The sequence below is a fragment of the Agelaius phoeniceus genome, chromosome 8, assembly GCF_051311805.1.
Source record: "Agelaius phoeniceus isolate bAgePho1 chromosome 8, bAgePho1.hap1, whole genome shotgun sequence".
In the NCBI taxonomy this organism is placed as follows: domain Eukaryota; kingdom Metazoa; phylum Chordata; class Aves; order Passeriformes; family Icteridae; genus Agelaius; species Agelaius phoeniceus.
Genome location: NC_135272.1, coordinates 11,624,312 through 11,638,088, shown reverse-complemented (window position 1 = coordinate 11,638,088; position 13,777 = coordinate 11,624,312). Strand labels below are relative to the sequence as shown.

The 13,777-nt window shown below is 42.9% G+C and overlaps 1 protein-coding gene across 2 annotated transcripts in view; it reads right to left on the bottom strand.

Moving 5' to 3' along the window:
* COP1 (COP1 E3 ubiquitin ligase) overlaps positions 1-13,777 on the bottom strand; it is a 125,924-nt gene that overhangs the window by 20,613 nt on the left and 91,534 nt on the right. For both annotated transcript variants that reach the window (XM_054638324.2, XM_077182010.1), the window contains exons 17-18: positions 11,422-11,546; positions 10,151-10,311 (exon numbers count right to left, since the gene is read on the bottom strand). In XM_054638324.2, coding sequence (XP_054494299.1) covers positions 10,151-10,311; positions 11,422-11,546 — 286 coding nt within the window. The remainder of the gene's footprint in view (positions 1-10,150; positions 10,312-11,421; positions 11,547-13,777) is intronic.

Genomic DNA, 13,777 nt, shown 5'->3' with positions numbered 1-13,777 from the left:
CTGTTACTTAGTCTTTGGAGAAACTTGGCCAGAGCAATCTGCTCTGTAGAAGGTCTTTCCTGGAAGGAAAAAAAGGCAGCAAGGTCTCAATTGATCAACCTAGAAACTAGGAGAAAGAATCATGTGTGCCTGATTAACATGAGGATTCTTGGCTGGGGATGCTGAGACTCTGCCAGCATGGGTCATGAGGAGGGACACAGCTTCTCCTGCTCCCACTGCAGTTACTTTATGTGCTATCTGCAGATTACAGGTGAAAGGAACTTTTATTTATTTATTTAATGGATCAGAACCAAACTTTCTTCCCAGTATATGGACTATTACTTATCTTCCCTCCAGTATCTCTCATTATTATAAATACTTGGGGAACAATGCTCTGCCTCATCTGCAGCTCTTCAGGCTGCCCCGGCTACACCTCTCTGCTTAACTTAATATTCACTTTAGACATACTAAAGTAAAACTAAAAAATCCAGTACTGCACCAAACAGCTCACTTCTCTTCAGCTTTAGCAACTAGATAAGCATTTTAGAAGTGATTATGACATACAATACCATAAGAGACATAATTATTTAAAGCAGCACTTCCCTCACAGAATTCAAAACACCTCGTGCGAGGGTGAACGCCCATCAGCTGCACAACCCCAAATTTAACAGTGCCATTTCTGTCAAAAAAGGCACTCATTACATTACTAAACATAACTCTCCTGTCATACTGGCTTTCTCTTCCTTAGAAAAGACTGATTATTATAATTCTGTGTGTAACCTATATAAAATAATTATGTCTCCTAACCACAGATCAGGTAGTTTCAATTCAGACACAAGATTGCCTTTAAAGGAGGGACCATTTTCACTCCATGCACATACCTAGCTCATCTAGTATTAGCTAGAATTAGAGCAGAACACCACCAAAAGAAATTTAAACACTTTTAAAGGATACAAACCTGTGTTGCTATTCGAAAACCTGTCTGAGCAGCTGTTTCTTGCAAGCCTTTATTCTCACTTTATTAACATGCAACACAATTGGCACTAAGCTGGTCACAAATTAGTGGATAGTAAAAGGCTTTGGGGTTTTGTTACTGTCAACAGAAGGGCAGAGGGCACACAAAGAACTTCAGAATGGATGCCCAAAGCCAAGCAGTAACTCTATTAATGCACAGATATACATAAAGCAAAGCTTTTGCAGAGAAAACCACCTATGCATAAATGCTCCTACTTCCATTTCACCCAGAGGTTAAATTATCTGATCAAAATCTTGTGCTGGAAAGGAAAAAAATCCGTTCATATTTTTTCCACTTCATTTAGACTGTGTAAAACATTAAATTCTGTCATTAAAATTGCTTAATTAGGAGTGCTAGAGCAAAAGGTTGATGCAGCTCATGATTTGTAACTGCTGAATGGTGGTGGCCTGGCAGCACTTGCCATAGATATTAGCACTGAAGAATTGGGAAAAGAAAAAAGAAAAACATAATATTGCAAAGTTGGTTTGACTTTAATTGAAGCAGTGTCACTTGTCAGAGGGAATGAGGTTATAAACCAAATTCCAACAGCACTGACAGCAGACCACCACCCTTGAGGGGCAATTCTGCATCTGCACAGAAGCTGGCTTCAAAGGCAGTGGTTACAATGCCAATGGCAATGCAAAACCTACCTCATTCTTGCTTTGCTCTTGCTGCTCTGAAACCAAAGTCCTGCTTTAGCAGTAAGTGCTGGGACACAGCTCTACCCCTGCAGCTCCTGGATTTAATGCCCCCCTTCATCTGCTCTGCAGCACACCAAATACTGCCTGACTGATATCAGCTCCCAGCACTCAGCCTCATCTCACTGGCACTTTGTGCCAGCCAGGGACTTCAGCAGATGGCACTTCACACAGCAAACAGCCAGCATGAGCCTAGCAGTGCAAAGTAAAGCAAAGGCTGCTCATGCAGGAGATACTCTGACTCAGAGGAAACCAGCTTTAGTGAGAGCTTGACATCAGGCAATATTGGCTCAGTACCTACAGAGCTTGCCAGGGTCCTGCTGTGACCTACTGCTTTCAGGGGGCTCTGCTCCAGGAGACTACACAGAATATACATTAGATACAGTGGGTCCAGAGGAGGCCACTAAGCTGATTACAGGGGTGGAACACTTCTCCTGCGAGGACAGGTGGGGATTGTCAGTCTGGAGAAGAGAAGGCCCCAGGAAGACTTTACTGCAGCCTTCCAGTATTCAAAAGGAACCTATAAGAAAGATGGGGACAAATCTTTTAGTAGGGTCTGTTGCAACAGGACAAGGGCAAATGGTTTTAAATTGAAAGAGGGTTAATTTAAAACAGATGTAATGAAGAAGTTTCTTTATACTGAGGGTGTCCAGAGATGTGGTGGAAGCCCCATCCCTGGGAGTGTTCAAGGCCTGGGTGGATGGGACTTTGAGCAAAGGGGTACAGGTTTACTGCAGGGAGTTGGACTAGATGGTCTCTAAATGTGCCTTCCAAGCCAAACTACTCTCACTATTCTGAGATTATAAGGCCTCCCAAAAATACTAGGAATGAGCCTTCCTCCCCAAAGGCTGAGAGGTGTAGGAGAGCAGAGACAGAACACCTGCCACCTGTAATTCCCACAGCAGCTGAAATGCCCCAAGACAAAGGCACAATGCTAAGATAAGGCATGCTAAGAGAGAAGTGTACACTTAATGATAAATATCCTTCCAGGCATCATTTGAACCCCCCCCAAACCTTACAACAGCCTAATCAGTTATTTTATCAGTGGCTTTACAGCCCAGTAGGGTCATACCAGGGGCCCAGCTGTTGAGACTAGTTGGAAAGGAAATACAGCTGTCCAATCATTTAATTCTAAAAGTAAGTGCTTCCTGAATATGAACCTGCACTCTTTTTTCCTCTCCACCCCAGTATAAGTAAGACAAATAATTCTCTTTGAAGTTGTGCTGTTTGGGACACAGCTTATGTAAGTGCCACATGATACATACTGCTGCACCTTGCAACATTATGGCTCAGTAGCAAGCTGAGGATGGAGCTGGGAACCAAGTCTAGGTTCCATGTGAATTCCTGACTTCGGTTCATCTGTTATAAAACTGATACTTGGATAAAGAACTGATAGTTTCTAAAGCAGTTAAGTGCCCATAGGAGAAAAACATCCACTTACACATTTAACAACAGCTACAGAGAGATTTCTTTGCATCCCCAGCTCACCGTGTGTAACACAGCAATATGATTTGCAATTGCATTGGGATGCTCTCATTTTTTTAGGCTTGGGAAACAGCAAGAGCCTGCTCACACCTCTGCTTGCACCAGCAATGATTTGCAATCCATTATCTCTACAGCTGTACCATTGGGATCAGCTACTGGAATGGTAATGTCAACAGCACTCAGTGATGCTGGCCACTCAGTCTAGGAAAGGTGACTCCAGTAAGAAGGACCTCAGATCTATCTACAGCACATACTCTACTCCTCCTGGCATTAGAAGAGATGCACTAGTGAGCAAATATCATCTGTAAAAGTCTGAAAGAGTAAATACTGTCTTCATTCAAGAAATATGGACTTTCATCTGCCTTCAATTCAAGGCAACATTGACCCTGTGGCAATTTTCTGTGATTATGCAAGAAAAAAAAAAAGCCTCACCTTGCAGAAGGAGAGAAACTGAGTTTGCAAAGCTAAAACCAACAAAGAAGAAAAACCTGAGCCACCTACATTTCTTGAAGAAGCTATTCTTAAAATAGAAGCTACAATGATATCAGAGTGCTGCAGTACCACAGGGGACCTGAACTTGAGAGATGAACAGAAGTGCCAGACTGAGCCCCTGTCCTCAGCAGTGGCACAGGCAGCTGCTCTGCTCCTAGGACAGGAAGAGTTAGCACAGCTCCTGGTGCGCCACCTTGAGCCTGAAACAGCAACAGAAATGGGGCAATACACTTGTTTGGCCCCAAACACACTGGGCAAGAGGAGCACAGTGGACAGAGGCTGGGTTCTCAGGGAATCTCCTGGCTCCCTTCACTGTGGTCATGCCTCACTGGGAGGAAGCTCAGAGGGTATCCTGCAAGCAGGAAGAAGACAGGAAGGGAGGAAAATTTACCAGTATTTTTCTTCTTCTACAGAACACTCAAAATTAAGCACTTCCTCATGAAGCTGGTCACTTGCATAATCACATCATCAAGATGGTCTTTCATATGGATTGGAGTGTCAACAGACTGAGATGTCAATACAGTGCATGAACTGTTAATAATAAAATATGATTTTTCCCCCCCACAAATTTCTCCACACTTGGACACAAGTTTTTGAAATTCACAGGGAATAAAATATTGCCAGTCACCTAAGTATTTTCTAATTAATTCTCCTTAGCCACAGAAAAAATAGAGCCCAAACTAGAGCATTTGAAGATCTATGGATATGAAAGGATATGAGCATGTTCAGAGCAAAGGATCATATATAGCTTGTGACATCTTTTATCTGCAAGTAGAAATTATTCTGCATAAGAAAACAGTTTTCAAGCAGCACATAAACCAATATATACAGTGTGTGTTAGTACACATAACTAATATGCTAAAATCTGAGGGGGGAAAAAATCAAGCATGACACATCTTCTGATGTTCTGGGTCCCATTTGTTTTTCAAGAAAATTTTAGATTTTCAAATGAAAGTAAGGGAGCAGTAGACATGAAAAAGGTAGGATGGAAGAAAAATCAAATACATTTACTACCTAAGGAAAGGGCAAAATAAAAGTCAAAGAAAACTGTGTTTAAAGCATTGCCAATGACCAGAGAGCAGAGGGCATGTCAAGAGGAGTGGGAAGCCATCACACAGACAGCTGTGAGCATTGCAGCATGCAGGCTATGGGGACTAGACAGCTTTCCAAGGAGGGAGAGAGACCTTTGAAGATTTTCAGGTGAGGAAGAAAAAAACAGTAGAATAAACCTGATCAAAGCCACAACTTGCTTTTTAAGAAGCTGATCCTTCTCAGCCTTCCATAAACTGCTGTGCATTGCAAGCACAAGAATGAAGACCTCTGTGTTTCCAGCATGAAGAAGTGGTGTGGGATTGCACTGGAGGAGAACCTGCAAGGATTCTAGCTTGGGAGATGCTGCACACAAATGCTACAGGCCAGTCCTGGTCTGGGGAAGAAAGGAGGAGTCAGAAACCAGCAGATGTCCTTCCAGAAAATACCACAGCTGGAGCTACTCATGCTGTACCTGTGGCACAGGTGGGGTCTGATCACTCCAGGCAGGCATTGAGCTCCTAAGCTTTTGGGTTCTACCTAAGTATTTCCTAACATATGAACAGGTAAGCTGAGGATGCTGTGAAAATAAAACACCGCTGAGTTGAAGCTGGAAGTCAAAATTCTCACCAATTTTGAGATTTTAAAATTTCAGCAGCAAAGAGAGACAATGAAGTTTCAAGTGCTTTTTGTTTTCCCCCCAAAATCCTGTTGGAATTTGTACTTCAAGCTATAAGAGGCATAGTTACAGCTGATACAAGTTACTTAAGAATGGCACTGAATTACCATTCAGTTACTTGGGAATGACAAAGGAGATTTCATTTTTAATGTTCATAAGTCACCCAAATTAATTAGCGCTTTAAAGTGGCAATGAATCATTTCCTGAAATAATTTGTATTGGCTAAATTAATTCCTGTGAAGGGAGCCAATTTGCTGATTGTAAATTATAAGAGCTCCTGACTAGCTCCTGTGTACACTGTGTACCATTTATAAGACTACTGGGAAACAAAGGATGGCTACTTTTCATCAGTGAACAAGACTGCAGCCCTATTAAGTGACTAACTTACAGTGCTACAATTACAGGTTTCTATTTAAAGAATCCAAGCCAGACATCATTAAGAAACAAAGCTGGATGTTCAGAAGAAAGGAAAACTAAACAGAAGAAAAGCTTGTTTTCTGAAAAGGTGCACCAAAAACCTATTTTAAGGGAATATTTCATCCTCTTAGATTAACAAAGAGAAGTTTAGATGTGCAAGGCTAATTATGAATACACTTCCACCACAGGGCAATGCCCAAAGCCAACCTGAAGCCTGGAGTTCCAGAGCTGCTTCTCTTACCCATGGTTAGATGACTGTTTTGAGACCCCCATAAATTTAAAATTACTTTTGAGGAGTGATGAAGTGAGAAAACACACACATGGGTTTCTGCTCAGGTGGAAGAGATGCTTTCCTTCCTCCTAGGAGAATTCACCCATCCAGTACATCTCACCACCCACCCATCTCTGGTTAAAGACAGCAGCACTCTTCTTAATGGATTCCCCTTCCTTACTCCTCCAAAAGAAAAAAAAAAATGTACATAATACTTTACTTAAGCTAATTTGCATGGCTTTCTCCTGTTCTTATCTGCATCTCCTCACTGGTATCAAAGCCTTGACATTTCTGCTTGTGAAATCCTTCCCTGGTAACCTGCTTATCAGCAGTAATGAATACTTGTGCAAACAGGTACAAAATTAAATGGCTTCTTTACAGTGATTATGATAGATTGAGCCATGCTTAATCTACATAATCAAATTGCTTCTGTGTTCACTGTAATACCTTTTTGCTGTCCTGGGAGCAGGTTCAGCCTTGGCTTCTCTTTCAACAGCTGCTTTCTGAGAAACACTAACCATGCCTGGGAAAAGGGCTACTTTAGGTGCAGTCATTTAACACAGCACGTTTGAGGTACATAAACTCTACAAGAGGGTGTAAACAACCAGTGTCCCCTTTAGGGAAGGAGAAAACATCCTGTAGGACACACAAGGGAAAGAAAAGCACAAACCAATCTCCTCCAGCTATGATCCACATACCTAGATGTAATTGCAGTGCCCTTCTAAGAGAGATGACATCTCTACCCACTTCAATGCACTGAGCTACCACCACTACTATAATTTCCTTTTCCTATGCAAGAGTCTCCCTGTATTCAAGAGCATTCCCTGTTTGCATGCTACTAAAACAGAAGACTATTGTTTTCAATCTCAAGACCAGATTCTTGATTCAAATCAAGCTGGTTAAAATGGACAGCATGGGCACATTATAAAATCCTACACTTGGGAAATTAAAAGATTTAGTCCAAGGAATGTTCTGAAAAGCATCTCCATGTCTAAATCATGCTTATTAAGTCACTTAGCTAAAAGAATCCTGAAGCTTTCTCTTCTTTTAAATATTGATCAACTTTTAGCATAAAACAAGAAGGGAGAAATGTTTTTGCCCACAAACAATAAGTAGGTGCTATTTTAAAAATATCCAACAGCCTACTTGCCTTTGTCCGAAACACAGCACTGCAAGAATCAGGTGTGCTTCATGGTCAGCCTGCTGGGAGGCTTTTCATTTGCCTGTTTTTTTCCAAAGAGTCTAACAGAACAAGTAGCCTACAAGCTAGTGCTTATTTCTAAACACTTTTATAAATTGAAGAGTGAGTAAACCTGGTGCAAGATGCTAATAAGCACTCAGAGAGAATAATTTCTCTTCCTTGTTATAGCTTTGATACAGGTGAAAAGAAGGTGCTGCTGGACCTTTGAGTGAGAAAGGTGACAGCTCCAATAAAAAAGGCCTCTGCATCTTTGTAAGTAAAGAAAAATCAATGCAGAAGGGAAAAGAATAAAAAGATGGGTTCTGGCAAGGGCCACTAGCACAGCTTGACTTAGGCTCAGGAGGAAGTAAAAGTCTGAATTACATAAAAATAGATTTAAAGAAAGAATCAATGACATTTAATCTGAAAGTTTTAGTTAAGTTTTAATTAGGATCTGAGATTTTGCACTTAAGTGCATGAAGTGAAGGAGTACATGTACTCATGCTTCCCAAGATAACTGACAGATCTGAAACTTACTCATCTCATCTCAAAAGGTTAATTAAAGAACAATCCTTGACAGCAACACTGGATGGAAGCTGAGAGTCAGCTGCACTGGGGAGCCCTGGGGAGAGGCTGTGCTGGCATCTCCCACCCCTCAGGAACAAACTGAAGATGCTGCCCTGTGACCACAGCATGGAGATGAACAAGATGCTTTCACCCAGCCCAGCAGGAAATGGAGAAGAGTGTGCCCACAGCACTGTAAAACTTGCTTCCTGTGCTGCCTGTGGATCTGGGGCAGCTTTCCCAGCCTGTGCTGGGGCTCTGCATGGCTGCTGGCCTGGAGCTGCTTCCACACACACAGTCCTGCAGCAGAGCAGGTGGGATCACAGCCAGCACTCAGAGGTATGTGTGCTAACTCCTGTAATAAGGCAGAGTGGCTCACCCAGGATCAAAATTGTAATTAAGCTGGAAATAGGCTATGGATTCCCCAAATCCTGCAGATGCTGACAGCACTTTAAGGCACAGGCCTTGTCTGGTTCAGCCCAGTATCAGGTAAAAAAAATAAATCAGCTTTTAGGGAAGCCTGTATATGCAAAGCTCATTAAAAAAAATCATGGCAAATTGAAGAAACATTATCAAAATGAAGAATAGGAGAGTTTCATCATTTGAGTAAGACTTTGTGGACATAAGTGAACTTTGGCTGTGCAGTAATTTAATTTCCTAAGAACATGAGCAAAGCCTCAATTAGGTCAGAGAGGATTGCTGCAGCAGTAGAAGAGAAGAGGAATGTGCAGCTGGATCAGTGAGAAGATATGGTGCAAGTAAACACTGAGGCCTCTTGGCAGAAGCAAGTGAGGCTGCTTGCTTGGTATGTACCACAGGCAGAGGCAAAAACCACCTGCAGGCAGCTTTTTGCTGCTCTCTTTGAAAGCTAGAGCCAGGTAGTGAGGCTGCCACAGGAGAAACAGGCTCATTTAGAAGCAGCCCAGGGAAAAGCAGACACACGCTAGAGAGAAAAAAAAAGACCAGAACAGCAATGGATTCTGAATGCTGCTTAATGGAGTGAAGCCTGAACATTATTTGGTGTGATCTTGACGGGCCTGATTTAACTATTACATTTTTGTAAGGTATTTTTCATCCTGATTATGAAGAATTGTTTCACAGCCCATGGTGACAGCTTAGAAGTTTCTCAGCCACTTAAGCAGAAGGTCTATCAGAGCACATTTATCAGAGGAAAAACTGCTGAGGAGTGGACAGCAACAGACATAAGCCCAGGGGTGAGACACTCTGCTTTTGCCTGGAGAAGAGATACCCAGAAAAGCAGTGGGCAAGACAATCCAAGCACTGCAGTGAAGGCAGCTCAAAGAAGGGCATTTCTGGACACTCTGGTTCCCACAGCATGTTTTTATCCAGCAGAAAGACAAATTACCAAACTTACAACAGCCACTCTTCACCTGAGATGTGTGTACACCAAACCCTACAAAATCCCCAGCCAGAAAGAAGCTGGTGATGCTACATCACTGATTCTAATGTCCCCTATTCAAACCACAGCAGCCCACTTCTTACTTTTAAGCACAAAGAGCAGTTCTAGACACGGTTTTATTTTGATTTTGACTCAGAAGTGTTCATCTGAAGTGACTTTAGGTCACAGTTGTTGGGGTAGTGTCTACACATGCAGAAAGCAGATTGGTAGACATTGTCTTTGAGAATAGGACATCTCAGGACAGCAATTATGCAACATTTCACTTCATCTACTTGGAAGACTGCATTTAAGATCAACTCGATTTTGCCCCCTCCCAACAGGCCTCTTTTAAGTATCTGATCTGCAAACCTTGTACATACAAGGGTTACTTGCTCCGTATTTTTAATGCAAGCTTTTCAAGAGCACCCTGGATTCAAAAGCAGCATTCTGAAAGGCCACACTCACAAAAGCTGCATCAGGTCTGCCTGCCACATTAGTACACATGCAAGGGATGTGAATTCAGTGCCACTGGAACAGGCACTTTACATATCTACTCATCTAAACACAAAGGCTGTGTTCCAATGAGCAAACCCAGACAGACATAGGAACACTGAGGCAAGGCTTCACAATGAGTATCTGCAACAAAAACCCCATTAATGCACCCACAAAAACCATCAAATTCCAGAAATACAATGCTGCTTTTGGGATTTCAGATACCATATGGAGAGATTCAAACACCCAGGTGGAAGAGTTAAAATCACAGCAGTCTCTTCTCCCCCAGCATTTCAGTTACCCTGCAAATCATCAAGGTTCTCACAATGACCTGCAAGTACCCTTACTTTTCCCATGAATAGGAAAATACCAAGCACAGTGAAACCCTCAGCAAGGCCATTTTGTGAGAAAGCAGGAGGCATTCCTTCTGCACCCAAGCAGAAAGCTTACCCCATCTGGAAGTGCCCTCCAGCACACGGCGCTCACAAACTCGTTTGTGTCATCTTCTTTCCGGTCCTTGTCCAGGACACTTTTGACTGTATCAAACTTGAATGTCAGCAGTGTCTTTGAGAGGCCCTTATAGTATAAGTAAAGGGAATTATTTTCACTTCCTAGAAATAAAAAATACAAGTATACAAGATCAGGTTTTGTAAAGACAAACAGAAATAAGGGTTCTTAGCTCTTAAGAGGTTCGAAGCTGTTTCATTGCTTAAAATAAGCAGAAATGAGGGTTCTTAGCTCTTTCATTGTTTAAAACAAGCCCAGACATTTCCTTGTAGTTATCATCGTGGTCATGGTGCCCTGGCAGCTGGAAGTGCTCCACAGCAAACTTCCATCACACTTAATAATATGGTTTTATTACAAGACAATTGCAGCATGCAGCACACCTGCAAAACACACAGGATTCCAAGAACCCTCCACAAACTCCTCAAGGCAAAGCATTTTGGGCAGAGCATCTGCACCATCACACCAATCACTGCTACATCCAGCTTGCTCAGAGCCACAGCTCAAAGGCAGGTAGCACTATCAAAGTTTTGCCTGCCATAATCAAGTATGACAACTTGGTCTGTGGAGGCTTAAGCAAGTGAGACCAGACTGTACAGGCTTTATTTAGAAATCCATCCCAAATTCTGCCTTGCAAGCTGCACAGCAATCAGAGAACACAGAAGCTAAGGTCCTCCCTTCAGTGCTGGCACAGCTGTCCTGCTCATCCCACAGCTATCAGCCTGTCACTGCCTTCCCAGCAAGAGCTGTGGATTTACAGAGCTTTACAGATTTTAAGCAGTGAAAGGACAGAACAGCCAAAGGGGTAACTAATGATTCAGTCTTCTAAGGAGCTGTTTGCAATGTGGGCACTCTTCACCATGCAGAATGCCATACTAAGTGACAACTACTGGATCCTCACGTGGCCCAGGCTACTGGTGGTGCATAAAGATGTGCCAATTGTTGATCTTGAAATACATAAATTATATCAGCAGCACTGACATTAGTAGTTCATTTTGATGACAGCAAGCCTGAATCATCATGCACAAACAACTCATCTGCAACAGAAGAAAACCATCTAGAGAGCCCCTTAGGTCAAGACTGCCAATGCCATTCCCTGGGAGGGGAAGGAGCGTGGAAATTCAGAAAAATAGCACAAGTGATGGTGTGCTTTGCTACTGGTGAGGCCCCAGCTCAGAGGAACCCTGTTAGCACACCAGGGTGGCTGCTCTACTCACCACAGGCAATGTAGTCTCCGTTGGATGCCAGCCCCACAAAGTTCTTCTCGTTGATGTGACCCTTGAAGGAGCGCAGGCAGTGAGGCTTCCCTACATTCCACAGCTTCAGCTGACTGTCTGTTGACCTGAAAACAACACTTAAATTTACCCTGCTGCCATATGGCAGGAACTCCTTCCTCCCTGGCCACCCTGCTCCTCATCGCTCCAATGACAATGTAAATGTAGGAAGCCTTAGTGCACAACAGGAGATTTATCCCACTTTCAATCATCTGCAGCTCAGCTTGAGCTCAGAAAGATATCACCTTATTTTAAAAGCCTGTCAAAACACATTACACGTTTGAATAAAAACTTCCCTGAAGTATTACTCTTCCTTTCTCCTATCAATTGCAGAGCCCTCCACTGAACTGCACGGCCTCTGGGCTATCACTGCCTCCTCCACATCCTCACAGATCCAAGACACACCAAAGTTATTTATATTTTAAACCTTTACAGCACGGATAAAATCTGTTCCCTTCTCCGTGCCAGCTGCAACTCTCATTCATGTCTTTCCAGGGCTTGGGTAGGAAGCAGTCTCCTCACTCCCCAGGTGCCCTGAAGCACATTCTCCTCCTCCTCCTGCCCAATACCAAACAGCAGCACAGAAAAACCCATGGGGGCTCAGAGTTGCTGTTAAAATTAAATCTGTTTTTCTCATGTGTAATCAAGACTGCATGGTTACGGAACTCAAGCTTCTACCTTTTTCACCTTCTCAGGGAAAGTTAAATATTACTATTCAAAATATAGAAAACATGTTTGGATTGAATCACAATCATTGTTTCCCATGATTCCCCAAAATGCAAATATACCTGCCTTCAAAACGTTTTTCTGTTTACTGTGAGAAAACATTCTGCCTTTGGGGTTACTAATCTGCTGCCTGGCAGATCTCAAATAGGAAGATCCCACATTTCCAGAAGATACAGGATTAACTTCTTCCCCCAAAGCTGAAGAGACATGAAGATAATCTCTCACTTCACAGGCATTATTTCCCAGCAATCACAGCTTACATGGCTCTGGTGTTCTGGCACTCACTGAGATACACAGCTGGGGAACAAATGGTGATAAGGAGGAACTGAAGCGCCACGAAACCATTTTAAAGAAAGGGATAGTGCTGTTCTGATCCCCAAATTTGAAAGAGAGCAGGGAGCAGGACAGGGAGCAGGACAGGGAGCAGGACCTGTCAGCCTCCTGGATGGGAGGGAGGGGAAGCAGGCCATGCTCCTCCCCACAGGTCATGTCACCAACCTTGCTGCTCCCTGAATATTTAGAGAAAGGAAAAAAGCTCCAATCACACAACATCCGTCAAATATTACCAATGACGTAAGACATGAGCCCTGCACCAACGTCCCATTTACCTAAAAATATAGCACAAAAGAGGAGAGATGCACCTTGTGCTATCCTGCAAAAAAAGCTTATCTCAGTCCTCAATGACAGCTGGAATGACAAAGGAGCGATAAGGGAGCTGCAGCAAGATTTGTTAGGCAGTATTATTAGTTAGTATGAGGTCAGATCAGAAAGGAGGAATGAATTTTATCTGTAGCACTGTGACTTAAGCAGGAGTGCATTCCTAACCCCAGGATGAGACAGGAGGCCCAAAACAGAGCATTCAGCTTCTCTGCCTGGTGCTTGTTCCACGTCTGTGCCTGCCCTGTACTGCTGCTCATTCTCCCTTCCCTTGTCCTTACTCTCAGAGGAACAACTCACAGAAGCAAAAAGTGGGTAGGCTCCTGCTTTTCTTTTTTTTGGCCCACAAATACAGGCAGGTGCTTCCTATGTTATTAGGACAGGTGTATTTTTAAAATGCTGCTTTTAAAAGCTTCAGAGTTGCCTGGACACTAAACTTTTCTGCAGGAAGGAAAAAACCAGCAAAAGACTAATCCCTGGTCCACAAGCTGTCAGATTCCTGTGACAGCTGCTGCTTTTTGCTTCCCATCAAGAAGACCTCAGACACACAGGCACTTAATCTCTATATTTTACTGGCATACCTACTAGGTGTCTTCATTAAAATAATAGCATTTAAGGATATTACTAATGGGAAGTTTTAACTGTTTATGAATTCCCATCAAGCTCTAGCCATGTTTATATTGTTTAGGATAAGCATGCCATGGAAGTAGAAAGCTATTCACCCTTGAACTGCAATGAGAGACAAAGGCCATTGATCCTGGTGGTGTTACACTGCTCTTCTGGTTTCATATCCTCTCCAAAAAACATCTTGGATGTGCTGCTCTGTTAAATCTGTCCCTCTGTAAATCAGCACTGTAATCAATGTGTTGTGCTAAATACCAGGCAGTTCTGAACACCCCTGAGGTCAAAACCTATC